The 18,978-nt window shown below is 49.8% G+C and overlaps 1 protein-coding gene and 2 long non-coding RNA genes across 3 annotated transcripts; 1 reads left to right on the forward strand and 2 right to left on the reverse strand.

Annotated features, from left to right (window-relative positions):
- Positions 1-5,189: 5,189 nt before the first annotated feature.
- On the reverse strand, positions 5,190-9,710 carry LOC148120968 (uncharacterized). The gene is made up of 3 exons (XR_015738876.1): positions 9,408-9,710; positions 7,760-8,057; positions 5,190-5,524 (listed from the first exon to the last, which is right to left on the reverse strand). It is a non-coding gene; the product is annotated as an uncharacterized LOC148120968 (long non-coding RNA).
- Positions 5,405-7,997, forward strand: Il13 (interleukin 13). The gene is made up of 4 exons (XM_048437561.3): positions 5,405-5,551; positions 6,835-6,888; positions 7,466-7,570; positions 7,860-7,997. The coding sequence occupies exons 1-4, from the start codon at positions 5,405-5,407 to the stop codon at positions 7,959-7,961; spliced, it is 408 nt and encodes a 135-aa protein (XP_048293518.3). The 3' UTR covers positions 7,962-7,997.
- A 97-nt stretch (positions 9,711-9,807) lies between the features above and the next one.
- LOC146892917 (uncharacterized) lies at positions 9,808-12,969 on the reverse strand. Its single transcript, XR_015003578.2, has 3 exons — positions 12,835-12,969; positions 11,929-11,954; positions 9,808-9,909 (listed from the first exon to the last, which is right to left on the reverse strand). It is a non-coding gene; the product is annotated as an uncharacterized LOC146892917 (long non-coding RNA).
- Between the last annotated feature and the right edge of the window lie 6,009 nt (positions 12,970-18,978).

The following is an 18,978-nucleotide window of genomic DNA, read 5'->3' on the forward strand; positions in this document are numbered from 1 at the left end:
GCATCAACCCCTGGCCTCCACCCCTCCACTCACAACTATAAGCTCAAGCGCACTCAGACACCATTATACAAACAGGCAAACCACACACACACATGCACAGCCACACACACACTGGGGGAAAAGCAATTGGAACCAGTAACGAATGCTTGCTTACCTACACTCCAAGGGTGTGTACTCCAGCGTGAGGACTGGAGTGCAGCTTGGTGGCAGAGTGCATCCCTGGCATGAGAAAGGCCCTTGGCTCCAGTGCCAATACTAGTAAACAAGCACACAATAGTGGAGGAAGTAAAGACTTAGTTAATAAAGTATGGAGAAGGAAACGAACAATTCACAAATTCTTGGATTGCCAAGAAGATACTCACCAAAGAAAAAAAGAACATGGTAGTCCCACACCTCCCCCTAGCCACAAAGAATAAAATACTCTCGGAATAAAAAAAAAGTAAAGTATGGAAATATCCAGCAGAGGGAAATTGTCCAATGGAAAAACAAGTTGAAGATCAGACTCCAAGAAGTAGAAAACAAAGAAAATTCATAACAGTTCCAATAAGAAAAGAGTCTCCCTGCTCTAATTTTGTGTGTGTGTGTGCGCGCACGCGCGTGTGTGTTTATGTGTGTTTGTGTTTATATACACACATAATGGTTCTAATCTATGTGCCTTGTGAAGGGCAAAAGAAAGAGGAAGGAAGGGGGGCTTGGTTAGTTTTGGTCAGAGGTCTTTGGATATCTATCACAACAGATAAAATCGGCCGCCCCAAAGCACATCACTAGAAATTGAAGCATGAAGACTAAGGAAATCCATCCACCTTCCAAAGAAAGGCTGAGGGAAGACATAAGCTCAAAAGGACTTGGGCTCGGCAGCCTCAGACAAACCTTTAAAATCCTGAAAGAAATTGTTTCCATCCAAAATTTTATGCTTGGCTAAACTGTGTACTTATTTGAGATTAAAATAAAGATATTTAGATACACATGTTCTCAAAAGCTTTACCTCTTGTGTGCCTTTCATTAGAAAGCTCTCAGGAGGAGCTTGGGAGATGACTCACTGTGGGTTAAATGCTTGCCCTGCAAGCTTAAGGGCCTGGGTTTGAATCCTCCACATTCACACATAAAGGCTGGCATCGTGAAGCATACTTGTAGCCCCAGGTTTACTAGCCAGCCAGACTGGCTGAAACAAGCTCCCGTTTCAGTGAGAGACTCTGTCTCAAAGAAATAATAGCAAGTGATAGGGGTATAAATCTATAGTCAAGCTGCTTGTGTGTTCACATACATACACAGACATACACACACACATACATACACAGACATACACACACACATATACACACACAAATACATACACAGACACACACACACAGACATATACACACACATACACACACACATACACACACACACACACACACGATATCAAAAGACAAAACCAAGATGAATATTCAACTTGGTTCAAGCATCCCACGTTGTCCACATGTACTGTACATTACATGGCTCCTCCATTAAAATATGCTCAACTTCTATGATTTTTGTATATCAGTTAAAATGAACTGTTTAGAAAACACAACCTAAAAGAAAGTTACTACAGGTATCTCCTTGAGAAAGAGGAAAAACTGGGAAGAAGGATTAGTAGAGCACAGGGTGGGGGAGGGAAGAGAGCAAACTCCCTGTGCCCAGGTGGCCTGGAAGGTTAGAGCCGTTGGTTCCCACTCAGGGCCATAGGAGACGCCTGAGGAGGAGAATTTAGCTTAAATGACTGAAAAAAAAATAGAGAAAACTACCTAGTGCCCCACACTTAGAATCCCATCACTTGGGGCAGAGGCAGGAGGATGGCACTGAGTTTGAAGCCAACCAGGTCTACATAGGAAACCTTGACTCCAAAATCACAAAGTAACGACATCAACAAACCCTGTAGCACCCAACATTTCTATACTACTTACAAAATCTGGAGGTCCACTGCCACAGTTTAGCAGATACCAGCAGAAGAGGTGTTCTCGGCTCAGGAACAGGTAGCACCCCACTTCTCCAAGCAGGGTGCAGGGAGCCAGACCCTCTGGTACACTGTGGGCGGAGTGGGAAAGTGGAAGCCCTGGTTTAGGGACCCGGCCTTTTGCTCTGAGGATGATGGAATCTCTTCCTGTGTCGTGTGCTGTGCAGACACCCTTAAAGGCTAAGCCCAATAGGTTCACTGGAGAAAGTCTGGGAGACCCTGTTGAGAACCAAGAGCCACACGCCCCACATCTTTTCTGAAATTCCTGGCAAGTAAAACTTCCATAAAAAGCAAATAAACAGTTGTACTTAACAAAACAACCACCACAAACGCACCAACAGTCGCAATTCTCCCAATCTGTCACCTACCCTGTGCAAAAGAGACCCAGAGCCTGGGGCGATTCAGAGTGAGTGGTCCTGAAACTCCAGCTGGTACCAAAGCAAGCAGAGGGGCAGGCCGGAACCTACCCCTACCAAGTTACTTCTGGAAAGCCGCAAACTGCCCAGCTGCAGCCCATGGGCCTGAGTGTCCCCAAACACAGGCCACACTCTGTAAATTGGTTTCTCGTGGTGTAAATGGGTAATTGAACCCGGCTGGATATGAAGCCCAATCCGGGCCCTTATCCCATCCCTCCAGAGACAGAGGCAGAATTGCCACAACTTCAAGGCCTTCTTGGTCTAAAACGTACCTAACCGTCTGACATCATGGTCTACAAAGTTCACACTCAAGAACAGCAATGAAGTTACAGACACGTAGCTTTTTTATTTGTTTGTTTGCTTATTGATTTCTTTGTGTGGCCCTGGTTGTCCCGTGTCTCTTCTGCAGACCGTGCTGACCTCGAACTCAGAGATCCGCCTGCCTCTGTCTCCTAAGCGGCTGGGATAAAGCCTAGGCCACCACTGCGAGTTTTTTGATTTCTGTTTTTTGAGACAATGTCTAGTTTTGCAGCACTGGCTGGTCTGGAGTTTCGGCAAGTGTGTCCAACTTACAGCTATGAAAGCAGTCAAGCATATATCTTTAAACTGACTGGAACATGAAAATTTAAAAATAAAACAAGTGTCGGGCGGTGGTGGTGTACGCTTTTAATCCCAGCGTTTAGGAGTCAGAGATAGGAGAATCTCCAGATTCGAGGCCAGCCTGGTCTACATAGTGAGTTTCAGGACAGTCAGGGCTACACAGAGAAACCCTGCCTCGAGGGAAGAAAAAAAAAAGAAAAGTTCTCAGCTCTCCTCCACTGCGGCGGGCCTGGGGGCGGTGCCCCCTCTCCTGGTGGTGGTGGCAGGGACAGGCGCTCGATGTTCCAGGGTGCACAAGGGCACTGGGTACCCTGGTCCAGCCGGGCCGGTTCTGCTTCGCAAGGGGGAAGAGGTGGTGGTGGTCGCTTCCCCGCGGGGCAGCTCTTGGCCGCACCTTCCCGGAGACCACGGAGGAGGCGGCGCGCGCGTCCTCTTATCGACCCCATCTCCAGTTACATAAGGCCGTGCTGCTATCTCTGCGGGCCATCGCCGCGCCATTCTCCCACGCGCGGGGGCGCCTCCCGCTGCTCCACGCAAACCTTCTGCGTGCCTTAAGAGGCAAGGACGCGTTGACTCATTCATGTACCACCTAAGGTGTTTCCCCTAGCCTTCCCCCACCGAGGAGACCTCCAAGGGATCTGCCACCCACCCTGCTCTCCAGATTAAGAAACTGAAGCCCCATAGGGGTCACGAGTCCAGGCAAAGCACTTCCAAGTCCTATGGTGTGTCCAGATTGAGAAACTGAGGCCCTACAGGGGTTACTTGTCTAGGCAAAGTACTCCCGAAAACTGTGCGACCGCCAGGGGCAGAGGCAGGTTGTGTTCCCAGGTCTGTAGATAGGCGGGGAAGCCTCCACTGTGGACACGGAGCTGCCAATGCTGTTCCTAATGAGAAGAGAGCTGAGCAAGGCTGCCTGGTGCAGGAGTGAGGGCTCCAGAGTCCCTTGAGGACCCTTATGAGAAGATGGAGTCTGGCTGAAGGGAAGAAATGGGTGGGGGAAAAGTCTAAGGAAGGAGAGAGGGGCATGAAGGGGCCGCTGTTGGCCTAAGGGAGGAAGTGGGTGAAGGTGCATCTTGACATCACTACCCAATAAGCAAATGCTGCGGCCTCTGCAGAGGGTGGGTAGTTGAGAATGAGGAAAGAGTAGGGAAAAGGCCATGTGCTGGCACCCCTGCCTCTGAGGGCTGCCTGCAGGAGACAACCCAGGAGCTGCTGCTCTTTGATCATCCTGAACATTCTGAGAAATCTGAGGCCCTGGAGGGTCAGCCCTGCTTCTGCGGAGACTGGGAGGCAAGTTTGGGGGCCACAGTCTCTGCCATATCAGCTCTTTCACACTCTCTGACTTGGACAGGAGTCTGAGCCGCCTGCCCACCCAAGCGAGCTCTAGTGTCCCAGCAGAATGTCCAAGAGAGATTGCCCGTCGGCAGGGTTAGCATCACAACAATTTTACAGTTGAAAGGTCAGGGGAGCCGGACGGTGGTGGTAGACACCTTTAATCCCAGCACTCGGGAGGCAGAGGCAGGCGGATCTCTGTGAGTTTGAGACTAGCCTGGTCTAAAAGAGCTAGTTCCAGGACAGACTCCAAAGCTACAGAGAAACCCTGTCTCGAAAGAAAAGAAAGAAAGAGAGAGAGAGAGAGAGAGAGGGAGGGAGGGAGGGAGGGAGGGAGGGAGGGAGGGAGGGAGGGAGGAAGGAAGGAAGAAAGAAAGAAAGAAAGAAAGAAAGAAAGAAAGAAAGAAAGAAAGAAAGAAAGAAAGAAAGAAAAGCAGGCCAGGGCTTCTGAACTGACTGCATCTCATTCTGAGCTTCTATAATCCCTCCTACTTGTGAAGTTCAGGAGCCGCAGGGTGGACAGGAGTGAGTTTTCCTTACTTTCTTAGTCCTGTTCGAATCCTGTAGCCTTTGATGATTTATGAGATAAGCTCATTGAAATTAAGAAGGAAGGAAAGGAAAGAAAGAGAAGAAAATGTTCCCCATTCTCACAGTAGACTGATATTGCCACGTGTCCAGAGGCTGCCAGGTGCTAAATGACCCAAAGGGGTCAGTATTGGACTGGCTGCCCAGGCGCTTAGGGCAGTCATCAGGTGGAATTATAGGGACGGAAGTCAGCTTTCTAATGCCCACCTGGGAAATAAGCTACCACGATCTTGGAAACTCTGCCCCAGACCGTTCTCAAACAATCCACTACATCAGACTCTAGACGGCACTGGATTTTCCAAAAAAGCAAAAAGAAAATCAAGATGAGTAAAGATGTGGTTTTTTGATAATGCCCAACAAAGCAGCGACCAGGGGTGAGGCGTCACCTCTTGGGCCTATAAAAGCTGCTGCAACAGGCTAAGGCCACAAGCCACCAGCTTAGGTCAGCGTACGCTTCTTCTGCTCCTCGGTTCTCTTGTTGGCTCTGGGCTTCATGGCGCTCTGGTTGACAGCTGTCCTGGCTCTCGCCTGCCTCGGTGGTCTCGCTGCCCCGGGCCCGGTGCCACGACCAGTGCCTCCTTCCGACGTGCCCCTCAGGGAGCTTATTGATGAGCTGATCAACATCACACAAGACCAGAGGGTGAGTAACACACACACCCCTCCCTGGAAGATGTCAGGAGCAGGCTGAGCCTGGCCCTGTATGTGTGACAGAAGAAGCCCCCAGTCCCCAGGCTCAAAAGTGAGGGAGAGGAGAAGCTGGCTTGGGGAGGGGGCAGCATTGTGGCCAGTGAAGTGTCCCCTAAAAGAAAGACCTTTACAACTGAGCAGGTTTATGCCAAGAAAACCTGGTGAAGAGAGGTTTCTAGCTGGGAAACCAGACAATTCTCAGACTCTCACAGTCTAGGGGCAGTTATGGGGACAGGGAAGGGTTGGAATGTGGATCCAGAGATTGCTAGGAGTAATCAAAGAACGGTGAGCGAAAGAGAATGCCGGGGGATCCTTAAAACTCTGGGATGGCCAGTCATCGTCAGGGGTCTGCAGGAGGAAGGGTGGGAGTGGGGTCGGGGATGGCGACTTTAGCTCTGGAATGCTGATTACTGTGGCTTCCAGAAGCGTTCCCTGTTTAACCAAAGTGAAGGACTTTCTTAAAATGGCGGGGCCATGGCTAACAAATGGACCTTGAAGTAGTTGGCAGGGTCACTAGAGACCTGGTCCCACTCCTACCAGCTCAACACAGGGAAAAGCAGGACAGGACATTTCCCAGTGGGGTTTCCTACACCATGTTCCAGTCATGATGTCCCAGTCATGATGTCAAGCAGTTGAACAGGACTTGTACATCAATCTCCTCCCTACACCGTCTCTGCTTGCACTGTCTGTCCATTGATGATTGCAAAGCCTGGTGTTATGCTGTGTTGTCCCTGCTGGTACCTCTACAGGCAGGCACAGTGGCTTCATTTGGCAAGGTTCAAGGAAGTTAATGTCAGAGTCTAGACTCAGGCCTTGCAAGAATCGTATGAAGCTTTGTGTGTGTCTAACATAGCACCCCAGTCAGGGAACAAACTAGGGATGCGTAGGACTCCAACTGCCTCAGGTCTGACTTGACCAGGTCAGCAGCAGCCTCTCCAATCCCTCTACCTGACCCCACTCTGACCTTCGCCATAAGCCCCCTTGCTCTTGCCTAGACTGTGGCAAGCCTCAAAAAAGCCATTGTCCCTGCCAGTAGCCACTCAATGTTCCTCTCTCAGCTCCAAGACTCTAATCCCTGCCCCCAGCCCCTCCTGTTAAGTAGACATTGGAGTTCAGGGTGTTGGGAGATTGTCAGGCCTGACTCCATGCTACACTAGGGGTACTTGTGGACCTGGTCTGGCCGGGGCAGGCCCATAACTCTTCTACCATCTGCTCATGGTGTCTTTCCTTCCTCAGGCTCCCCTATGCAACGGCAGCATGGTATGGAGCGTGGACCTGAAATTTGGCGGGGTAAGGAGCCTGGGCTTCAGGGATGTGGTGGTGGCCGGAGGCCTGGGGTTCCTTTCCTCTAGGCCCTATTCATGCTGCTAGGGCTTTGCAAACAACATTCAGAGCAAGGCATGCCTGGACTATCAGGATTTGAGAGGTTGAGGCAGGAGGATTACCATGAGGAATATTACTATATAGTAAGTTCCAGGCTGGCCTGGGCTGCAGAGTGAGATCCTGCCTCACAGAAATCAATGGTAAAAGCACACTCTAGCTCCGTGGTTCTCAGCCTTTCTGATGCTGCGACCCTCTGATACAGCTTCTCATGTAGTGGTGACCCCCAACCAGAACATTATTTTCGTTGATATTCCATAACTGTAACTTTGCTACTGTTATGAGTCGTAATGTAAATATCTGATATGCAGGATATCTGATATGGGACCCCAAAGGGGTCATGACCCATAAGTTGAGGACCACCGCTTGAGGAGCTACCCACTCACTCCTCAGAATCTAGGCTCCTCCTGCCCCCTATACCCATCTGGCCAGCCAACTGCTTTCCTGTAACCTGAGCCAGCCCAACACCTGCCCTCTTCTCCCACAGTTCTGTGCAGCCCTGGAATCCCTGACCAACATCTCCAGTTGCAAACCCATCTACAAGACCCAGAGGATACTGAATGGACTCTGCACCCGGAAGGCCTCAGCAGGGGTAAGGCTTGTTTCACCTCGGCACCCACTCCTACTAGCCTGGCTGAGCATCCCATGGGTATGGCCACCCAGGAGCGGGTCCACTGTGGCAGCAGGGTCCCGGATGTAGGGACTTACAGGTCCTGGGCTCAAGGGCTCCCAACTTTTACCTGAGCTACATTTGTAAAGCAGAGACAAAAGCAGAACCCACCTGGCAGGGACTTTTGGGAACATTGTTTGGCACAGCCCCTGGAAAGTCCCTGGTGTCCTTGGCATCCTGCTAACGGATGGGCCTCTCTGCTGTTTTTCAGGTTTCCAACCTTCCAGACACCAAAATTGAAGTGGCCCAGTTTATAACAAATCTGCTTACCTACTCAAAACAACGTTATCGTCTCGGCGACTATTATGACTGAAGAGAGAAAAGCGCAGGCGCGGGCCCTGGGCGTCGCAGCTGTGGAGCCATCGCGCTTGCTCAAAGCAGACCTTTCTTGGGGAGGCCGGGAGGAGGGCTGGGAATGGATGAGATTGGTTTAGCTTTGACCTCAGGCTGCCTGCCTAGTGCCGGGGGGCTCAGCCTGGCAACTTCCTCTGTCACCCCGCCCCTGTGCCTGGGGCCTGCTTCACCCAGGCCAACTGAGGCAGAGAGCAACTTGGACACATTTCTTCTTGATCTTATTTATTATGGTTGTATGTTATTTAAATAAGTCTGTCAGTATTGGGGTGGGGGCATGGTTCGCTGCCTTTGTTCCCAGTGGGCTCTGGGGTCCCTGGCAATAATCACTGTGTACACAATTCTGCTACCTCGCTGGGGCCTCCAGGTCTCACTCAGGCTGGGGACAGGAGGGAAGGCCAGAGTCACACACACTCCTGTCCACCGGCAGGCAGCAACCAGCCCTCAGTCATAAAGTAACTTATTGTTTTATCCTTATATTTAAAATATTAAATAGGTTAGCAAAGAGTTAATAATATATGGAAGAAATGCCTGTTACACTTAAGGTGATGTGTGGGGAATGGGGGCAAGGGTTGTCACTGAACATGTTTTTTCATTGACTGTCAAACTAGAAACCAGAAATAAAGATGGTGACAGATAGCCCTGTCTGTTTTTGCTGTCTCTTTTGATCCTTGGGGATACTGACCTGTGTAGGCTCCAAATTGAGGAGCTCAGTGTGAGACAGGCTCCTCAAAGGAGGTGGGGGGAGAGGGGGTAAAGGGAAAGACCTAGGCTGAAAGCAAACCCTCTGGGCTGGAGGGGAGAGGGAGTAGAGGGTACCTTTCCTGTATACTGCTGGTGAACAGGGGGAGCTTGGGCCAGGAAGTTGGGGTTCAAGGGGGATGTCTAGAGCAGGCGGGGGACCTCTTGGGTATCTCCTGATGACTGGCCAGCTGTGTCTGCACCACCCACACAGTCTCAGGTCTCCCTTGCCACAGGGGGAGTCACAGCAGAGTCTGAGACTCGCTGAGGGTAGGAGGTTTGCCGGAGGCACATGCTGGGTGGGAACAACGCTCCACACTACCTCTTTTCAAAAGCCACCTGCATAAATACATGGCTCTTCTCCACTATACTGCCTACTTGAATGTTCACTGTTGAAAGGGCATTCACTATTTACATTTAGCAACAGCCAGTTCAATTTCTGGACCTCACTCTTTTTTTTAAGCCAGGACGAATCAGTTGACATGTGGGAGACTAGGGAAACAGACAAGGCCATGGAAGATGGCACCCCAGAGCAGGTGGACTGCCTCCCCCTTGCTGGCCCAGAAGCTGGAGTGGTGACAGTACCAGCATCAGGAAGCCCTGGCTAACACGATGTCTGCCAGCATCCTTGGGAGATGCTACCCAGAGCAGAAAGAGGCCTAGGTACCTTGGCAGCAGGTGGGAAGTGGGGTTGAGACCACTCAGATGTTGACAGGCAGGCACCCTCCTGGGGCAGGCTGGAACCGGTGCTCACAACCACACATCAGCCACACAACACCAGAGGACATGGTAAGAACTCAGCCAACTCTTGGGGAGTCAGTGTTCCCTTCTTGCCTCACTGCCAACAAGGGAAAGAGGGGAAGCAGCCAAGTAGCGGCATTGGGAATTGGCCACTGTGGAAGAGAGAGAGAGAGAATCCCTTCAGAGGGTGTGGGATGTGTGCAGCAGGGCAGGACTGGCTCCCAGTAGTGACAAAGGGATCACGTTTGCTGAGGACCATCTGTGGCTGGCACAGCACCAGCCACCTAAACCAGGGACTGCAAGACACAGTAACAGTCAGAACTTACAAAGGCGTGGGGGGAGGATGTTCTCCTCCATCCTCCCTGCTGGGGGTACTGCTAGAAAGTCAGGGATGAGCAATGATCTTGACCTCCTTCTCCACCCATAACCTAGAATAAAAAGATAGATGGATTGTTTTGTTTTGTTGGGTTCTTTTGAGACAGGGTTTCTCTGTGTAGCCCTAGCTGTCCTGGAAAACACTCTGTGGACCAGGCTGGCCTCGAACTCAGAGATTCACCAGCCTCTGCCTCCCAAGTGCCGGAATCAAAGGTGTGTGCCACCACCAACCGACTGTTTAAGAAAAGGGTGGAGTGTGTGTACACAAATATGTATGTACGTATGAATGTGCATGTGTATGATGTATGCATGACTGTGCATGTATATATGTTTATGTGTGTATTGCTGTGTATGCGTGTATGTGTGTGTGTGTGTGCGTGTGTGTGTGTGTGCGTGTAAGAAGCTAGAAGTTAACCTTGGGTGTTGTTCCTCAGGAGTAATCTATTTTTATTTTATTTCTTTCAAGGTTTTTCAAGGCAGATTTCTCTGTGTAGCTTTGACTGTCCTGAATCTCACTCTGTAGACCAGGTTGGCCTTGAACTCACAGAGATCCTCCTGCCTCTACTTCCTGAGTGCTGTGATTAAAGGTGTGTGCCACCATCACTAGCTGAACCTTGTTTTTCTATCTAGGTCTCTCACTCACTGGTCTAGAACTGGCCTGTTAGGCTATCTATGCTGGCTGGTCAACAATCCCCAGAGATACTCCTGTCTCTGTCTCCCAGCGTTGAGGTTACAAGTGTGCACCATTCCACCCTCTTTCTCATGCTTCCAAGGCAAATGATTTTCCCACTGATCCATCTCCCCAGGCCCCAAGATTGATGGTTTTTCTGTGCATTCTCTCATCAATATAGTTTCAGCTTTACCCTGGTCCCCTCTACCTGACCAAGGTGTTGCCTGTCTGTCCAAAATAAGAGAGATGGTCTGGGGATAAAAACACTTGCCGTGCAATCCTGATGACCTAAATTTCATCTCTGGAACTTGTGCAGAAGGTCAGATGCAGTGGTAGCACCCGTAACCCCAGGACTCTTAAGGTAATATGGGAAGGTGAAGACAGCAGAATTGCCCAGAAGCTCATGGGTCAGCTAACTCCCAAAAGAGATAGAATGACAGGGCTGGAGAGATGGATCTGTGGTTAAGACCACTGGCTGATCTTCCAGCAGCCCCAGGTTCAGTTCCCAACCCCCACTCACACAGTGGCTCACAACCAACTGCAACTCCAGTACCAGGAGATCTGATGCCCTCTTCTGGCCTCCATGGGCACTGCACACACACAATACACAAACATTCAGGCAAGCCCTTATCACATAAAATAGAAAAATAAAATCTTGGTAGAGGATGGTGACCACACCTTTAATCCCAGCACTCGGGAGGCAGAGGCAGGTGGATCTCTGTGAGTTCGAGGACAGCCTGATCTACAGAGCAGGTTCCAGAACAGTCTCCAAAGCTACATAGAAAAACTCTGTCTTGAAAAAAAAATACAACAAACAAACAAACAAAATGAAAAACCTCAAAAAAAATTTTAGGTTGAAAGAAAGAACCAAAAAATTGTTCTTTGACCTCCATGTACACAGTGGCACAGGTGCACATGCACATAAAAATGTGTGTTCACACGCACATACACACACACACACACACACACACACCAATCTCTTTCTTCTTCCTCTCTCTCCTCCCTCCCTCTCTCTGCTCTCTCCCCTGTCTCTCTCTGCCTCTTTCTCACTCTCTTCCTCTCCTTTCTCCCTCGTCCTCCTTCTCTCTCTCTCTCTCTCTCTCTCTCTCTCTCTCATTCCTTTCTCCCCTCCCCTCCTCTCCTCTCCTCCTCCTCCTCCTCTCTCTCTCTCTCTCACACACTCTCTCTCTCTTTCTCTCTCTCTCTCTCTCTCTCTCTCTCTCTCTCTCTCTCTCTCTCCTCTTTTCCATGCCTTTTCTGGCCACCAGGGGTCCACAGCTAGCTGCATCCTCAACCACCACACCACAGATCAAATCTTTCACACGGGCTGTGCCTCAGGCAAGGGCAGACCTGTGATCCTCAGTAGGGTACACTGGACCCTTCAGGAACAAAGGAGACTTACATTGCCACAGAATAAAGCTGGCATAGCTGACGGCAAGGAGGTGGCCCAGTCAGGAACAAGAGAAGGAGGAAGAAACAGGAGAAATGTAAGTTTGAGAGCATCACCTTGAGGCCCTAGAGGGACCATGGCACTCCTGGGAAGCTGCTGGGAGCTTTCTCCCATACATAAGGGCAATTCTCAGCAGTGCTCAGAGACAGAGGCGCTGAGAAGAGGTAAGGGCCCCTGAGGAGAGGGGGAGGCAGAGCTGGTCAGGGCATGGGGTGAGCGGCCCCTCAGTTCCCCAGGCTCAGGAGGTTTCACTGAAGGAGGGAGGGACGGGGGCTCAGAGGAGAAGTGAGACACGCACTCTGTTTCCGCTGAACTCAACAGCAAGCACTTGCACCACTCAGGCAAGGTGTTGAAAACACAGTCATATCAGGGGCTTCTCTGGGGCCAGTCCTTGAGGCGTTCAGGACAAAGAGGGGCCTGTGTCTGTCCCCTAGCGCTGAGGGCAGCTAGGAGGATGGGCTGGGCAAGCCATTGGCTGTCACATTTATACAGCAGTCAGTGCTTGATCCTGCAGTCAGCTGATCAGTGGAGACCAACGTCAGCTAGCCCTGCTTCTCCCTGCTGAGATGGTGGCAGGTGCTGCTGGCCATGTGTCTTGGCTGGGGGCACCCTGGTCGTATGGTCCCATGCTTTAAGCTGTGTCCACGTCACCCCTCCCCCACACTGCCCTCCCTTACTCTGAAAACTAAAAGTCACCAGGCCTCACTATCTTCATTCATTTCTCAGCTCCACCCAAAAGTGACAGAGCGCATGGCTTACAACGAACTTTCTCAGATCAACTGATTTCTCGGCAGCCAGGGAGGGCCCCCCGTGACGTGACGAAGCCATTAGAAATCCCAGAACCAATTTTCTACTTACGACCTCACTTTCTGTTGCTCTCTCTCTCCCTTCCTCTCCACAGTGCCATCTCGAGTGGAAAGTGATCCCCTCACAGAGTGACTGCCGAAGAAACGCCCCCAGTCCTGCCCTGCCTGGGCTGTTGTGTGGTCAGAGGTGACGCAGGCACCAAAATTAAATATAGCAGATCTCGTCATCTCTGCTCTGAGCACCACAGTGGACCAGTGCGTGGGGGCTGCACAGTTCTTCCTGAAACCCTCTTGGGGAAACAGCCAGGCTGTTCCCTGCTGGACTGGCTACCTAGACCCATAGGCCTGTGATCCCTGACCCTTCTCAGGCTCACACTGAAGGAGTTCAAGAGACATCAAGGAAGAAAAAGCAGCTTCTGATGTACTTACTTGCCTATTTTCTCATGTCTGCTAAATATCTTTTTCATGAGTATCCATCCATTCCCTAGTGGGGCCAGGGGCAAAGACACATCTCGTATAGAAAACAGAACATTGCTGAGGTTCCTGGAAGGGACAAGTCAGGACTAGGGCTGGAGAAGGAACTAACAGCATCCTGGTCCCCTAAACTCTCTCAGGAGGGGATCATGACTAGGAAGGCATGGCTGCAGCCTGACCAGATGAGCCATCTGCTCTCCTGGGCCTCCAGGCCTTCAGATCCATGTTGGGTAGTGAAGGCACAGAAGGGAAGTGTGCCAGGGGAGCGCTCACCTAGCTCTGAGTCTGACTCTGAAGTGACACCAAGGTCCTGAGGACCCAGGAGAGCACTGCTGGCTTCAGCTACCTTGCTTTCTCTCTTGAGAACTCTTCCCTGCTGTCTCAGGGCCCACAGCCCACACAGACACTTGTCCACACGTGTGGCTGCTGTTTTTTTTTTCGTTCCCTCTTCTTTTGTGCGCATGCTTTGGTGGTATTCCCTATGTGTCTGCGATTATGGTCTTTTGATCCAGACCTTTTGAGGACATAGGTAGACATGTAGTCAAGGACTCAGGGCAAGGACTTCAGGATTAAATTAAGTCAAGTTCCATGGTGTCCCTGATTACAGAAATTGTTACTTGGGCCAAGTCTCAGGTGCCACCCTAAAGCAGAGTTCCACCCACCCATCATCCATTCATCCATTCATTCACCCATCTATCCATCCACCCACCCATCCAACAATCCAACCATCCCTCCATCCAACCATCTACCTCACATCTATCCATCTTTCCATCTATCCACCCATCAATCCATTCATCTATCCCATCTAATCATCCATCCACATCTGTCCGTCCATCTGTCTGTCCATCTATCCATCTACTCATTCAGTCACCCACCCATCCATCCACCCATCCTATCCAACCATCCAACCATCCATCTGTCCATCCATCCATTCATCCATCAACCCATCTACCCAGTCAATTAGCCAGCCAGCTATCTACCCACCTACCCATCCATCCATCCATCCACCTACCTACCCATCCATCCAACTATCCATCTATCCATCCATCCATCCATCCATCCATCCATCCATCCATCTGTCCATCTATCCAACCATGCGTCCATCCATCTATTTGTCCATCCATCCATCCATCCATCCATCCATCCATCCATCCAGTCAGCAAAGGTTCACCACAGTCTTCCCATTGATATGGTTCCTGAGCACAGCAAGGGTCAAATCTAGGGAGACAGCAGAACAGACGGCACAGGGGTAGCTCTGAAGACTCAGAGAGAAACTGGCCAGCAACATGGGTAGAGCACAGAAATCCGAGAGGGCCTCACTCCTGAAATGGCATGAAAACAGAGGTCTGGCTGGACAGAGCTCATGTGAGAAGAACTCTTTGCATTATGAGGAGAAAAGCAGTGGATGGGGATACTGTAAGGGCCCAGGTCTTGACCAGGCACAGCTGAGGCCTAACTCAGGCACTCAGGAGGTGAGGTAGAGGATCAGGAATTTGAGGGCTGTGAGAAAGGGCTCCAAGCCAGGCCATATCATGTTAACAAAGGTTTCTGTACCACCTGGTCCCATAGCCATTCAGTCCCAAAGAAACACACAGAGGTCTACATTAATTATAAACTGGTTGGCCTATTAGCTCAGGCTTCTTATTAACTCTTTTTTATTTTTTTAATATTTATTTATTTATTATGTATACAATATTCTGTGTGTATGTCTGCAGACCAGAAGAGGGCACCAGACCTCATTACAGATGGTTGTGAGCCACCATGTGGTTGCCGGGAATTGAACTCAGGACCTTTGGAAGAGCAGGCAATGCTCTTAACCACTGAGTCATCTCTCCAGTCCCTCTTATTAACTCTTATATCCTACATTAACCCATAATTCTTGTCTGTGTCAGCCACGTGGCTTGGTACCTTTTATCAGTAAAGCATTCTCATCTTGCTTCCTTTGTGTCTGGATGATGATTGCAGACTGAACCTTTCTTCTTTCCAGAATTCTCTTATTCTGGTCACCCCACCTGTACTTCCTGCTTGGTTGCCCCGCCTATACTTCCTGTCTGGCTACTGGCCAATCAGCATTTTATTAAACCAGTACAACTGACAAACCTTTACAGGGTACAAGACCATTGTCCCACAGCTATATCTGATTCAAGTTTTGGGGGCTTTGTTTATTTGTTTGTTTGGTTTTTGGTGTTTGTATGTTTGAGATAGAGTTTCTCTGTGTACTCCTGATTGTCCTGGAACTTGTTTTGTAGAGCAGGCTGGCCTCAAATGCACAGATTCGCCTGCCTCTACCACCCAAATGCTGGAATCAAAGGTGTACGCATCGGGGGCTGGAGAGACGGCTCAGCGGTTAAGAGCATTGCCTGCTCTTCCAAAGGTCCTGAGTTCAATTCCCAGCAACCACATGGTGGCTCATAATCATCTGTAATGAGGTCTGGTGCCCTCTTCTGGCCTTCAGGTATACATGCAGAAAGAATATTGTATACATAATAAATAAATATTTAAAAAAAAGGTGTACGCATCAATGGCCTAGCCTGACCCAGGGTTGTTTGTTTGTTTTTTCTAATTCAGGTTTCAACAGAGCCATTCTGGCAGCTGTGCAAAGTGGAGGCACTAGGGCAGGGCTAGGAAGACTGCTTATCTGGCTCCTGTAGAGACCCAGGTGGGAAAGGTAGGCAGAATATCAGCAGAGGAGTAAGAGATGACCTAATTCTGGAGAGGTGTGCTGTGTGGGCAATATATGTACAAATTACATATTTATAGTCTATATTATACAAAGTAAACAATTATAAAATATGTATTGCATGTTACTATAAGCATATGGCTTTTTGTTTGCTTGCTTTTCTAAACAGGGTTTCTCTATGTAGCTCTGGAGCCTGTCCTGGAATTCGCTCTGTAGACAAGACTGGGCTCGAACTCATAGAGATCTGCCTGCCTCTCTCTCCTGAATGGTGGGAATAAATGTGTGTGCCACCATTGCCTGACTTATAAATATGGTTTTTATGATTTTCTATTTGTGTGGGGGGTGGACACCTTCTGGGGAGCTGAACTCAGGTCCCCATGCCTGCTCAGCAAGCTCTCTTACCCTTGAGACATCTTCCCAGCCTCATATATTTAAATTTATTATCCACATACATTTTTCTGCAGAGCTAGAGGTGAAACCGAGTATTCTACCACGGAGCTACACCTCTGAGCGTCATATCCATGTTTTGTTTCTGGCATCTGTTTGTTTGGTTTTCTGAGACAAGATACTCCTGGCTGTCCTAGAGCTTGCTGTGTAGACCAAGCTGGCCTTGAACTCTTAGAGATCCTCCTGCCTCTGCTGCCCAAGTACTGGTACTAAAGGCATGAGCCACCATGTCTAGGACCCCATATCAGGGTTTTTTTTTTTAATCTTTAACTTAAAAAGGTGTGTATGTGTGTGTGTGTGTGTGTGTGTGTGTGTGTGTGTGTGCATTGCCCCCAGGAGGCCAGAAGTGGGCATCTGATCCCCTGGGGCTGGAGTCACTTACAGGTGGTTGTAAGTTACCTGACATGGGTGCTGGGGACCTAACTGGGTCCTCTGCAAGCACAGCACATGCTCTTAACTGCTGAGTCACCTCTGAGTCACCAATGGTTGAGTCACCTCTCCACCCTCGAAGAAATTTATTATAATCTGAGTGGTGGTGGTGCACGCCTTTAATCCCAGCACTTGGGAGGCAGAGGCAGGGCAGATCTCTGTGAGTCTGAGGCCAGCCTGGTCTACGGAGTCAGCTCTACGGAGTTCTAGGGCGGCCAGGGCTACACAGAGGAACCCCGTCTCGAAAAAAAATTATTCTAGAAAATTTCAAATATTTACAGAAGTACTGCCCTAGTATCAATTACCAATCTCAGTGGTTAGCACGTGGGCGCCACGTTGGTCTCATCCTGGTTCTCCTCATTCCCCTATTGACAATGACTAACCCAGGTGAGAGCAGAGGCTGGGACTGGCTGGGTGCAGCTGATGAAGTCTGTGTGTCCTGTGCGTGAGGAACCTGAGTTCAGGTGTATCCCATCAAAGCTGAATTACGAACGCCATATGCCTCCCTGAAGCCTGAGCCTGGCACAGCCCGCCCTCCCTCGTGGGAGGCCACGCCACAACGTCCACGTCGTCTAGGTCCTTCCATTCTACCTCTGTCCCCACTGCACTGGGAAGCCACTGTGCTGCCGTCACCATTTTATCAGTCCCTTGCTCTTATCTCCCATCACCTTCCACTGGCCGTGATGACCGTGACCCCTCACTTCCGCTTCTTGACACTGGGCTTCCGGCCCTGCCTGTGCAGGACTCCTAGCCAGGTCACCGACCCCTCTTCCGGCATCACTGGAAGGTCACTAGTGGGTCACTTCTTACCACCACACGTTTCTCAACCCAGTAGGACTCTGTCAAAGGAAAATCCCCCATGGGCAGAGCCACAGAGGCCCCTCAGCTTAGCATTGCCGACCTCCGACCCTATCTCGCACCTTCTAAACTGTCCTCTCCCAGAAGGACAGTTCCCTGGGCCAGAAACCCAGGTCACCTACAGTGGTCTCCTCACTCACGCCAAAGTGCATTCAGTTCAGTTCAAGTGATGCTGCCACCACGGCTGCGGCATGACCACAGCTGGGTTTGGGGGTTATTTTACATTTCTTTTCATATGTGTTTATGCGTATGCATTTCTCCTAATGTGCCAGGTACCCCATCAACTCTCTCTTGATACTTATCACCACATATAGAGTTTTCCCACACCCTACTCTACTGTCAGCCTGGCTTCACTGGGACACCCAGACAGAATCATCTGGAGCTGGATTCAGAGGAGGCTGATTTGAGTCTTTCTTAGATATGTGTGCATATACATGTGTGCATATGCATGTGTGTATAGAAGTATGTGTATATGTATGTGTATATAGATGTGTATACATACACATGTGTGTATAGATGTGTGTGCATATGCATGTGTGTATAGAAGTGTGTGCATATACGCATGTGTGTATAGATGTGTGCATATGCATGTGTGTACAGATGTGTGTGCATGCATGTGTGGAAGTCAGAGGGCAACTTGCAGGGAGACAGTTTACTTCTTCTGTGTGGGCCCTGGGAATTAAACCCAGGTCATCAGACTTTGATCCATTGAGTCATCTCACTAGCCCCCAACTCTGGGTCTTTTTTTGTTTCTCTGGTTTTTGTTTTTCATGACAGGGTTTCTCTCACCCACCTCCTTTTACTGAATGAAGTGCCCATGGCAAGACAGAACCAGCTTCCTCTGCTAGGCGGGTCCATAAATCTGGGAGTTGAAGAGTCGACACTCCAACTCTTCAGAAACAAGCATGGGACCCAAAGACTTAAAAGGAGATACATACGGAGGGACAGGTGTGGACAACGTCCAGGTGACAAAGCTCAAATGTCCAGACGTGAGTATTATAAAGAATACTACAGTCATTCACCCAATCAAAATATGATCAATTATAAAGCACCCTGACTCAGAGCCCACTGTGGCCTGGGTGCTTATCTAAGTACCTGAACTTAGTACTCAGGACAACCTCAAAAACCAAGTACAGCTCTTCAGTTTGGGGATCGTGGCTGAGGGTATGCCCAAGGCCACAGGCGAAGACACAGAACAGCCAGCCCAGAGTCTGCCTTCTTAGCTACATCCCTTGTGGCTACCTCTTCATGGGGGTGACAGGGGCTAAACCCTTTCCATGGCTCCCTGACTGTCCACAGGAGCCCTGG

This window comes from Myodes glareolus, chromosome 9 (assembly GCF_982192425.1).
Source record: "Myodes glareolus chromosome 9, mMyoGla1.1, whole genome shotgun sequence".
NCBI lineage: Eukaryota > Metazoa > Chordata > Mammalia > Rodentia > Cricetidae > Myodes > Myodes glareolus.

Bases quoted from the DNA above. Each gene is read 5' to 3' on its own strand.
- Il13 (XM_048437561.3), top strand. From the start codon at position 5,405: ATGGCGCTCTGGTTGACAGCTGTCCTGGCTCTCGCCTGCCTCGGTGGT. The intron at 5,552-6,834 runs GTGAGTAACACA...TTCCTTCCTCAG, and splicing joins ACATCACACAAGACCAGAGG to GCTCCCCTATGCAACGGCAG. The intron at 6,889-7,465 runs GTAAGGAGCCTG...CTTCTCCCACAG, and splicing joins TGGACCTGAAATTTGGCGGG to TTCTGTGCAGCCCTGGAATC.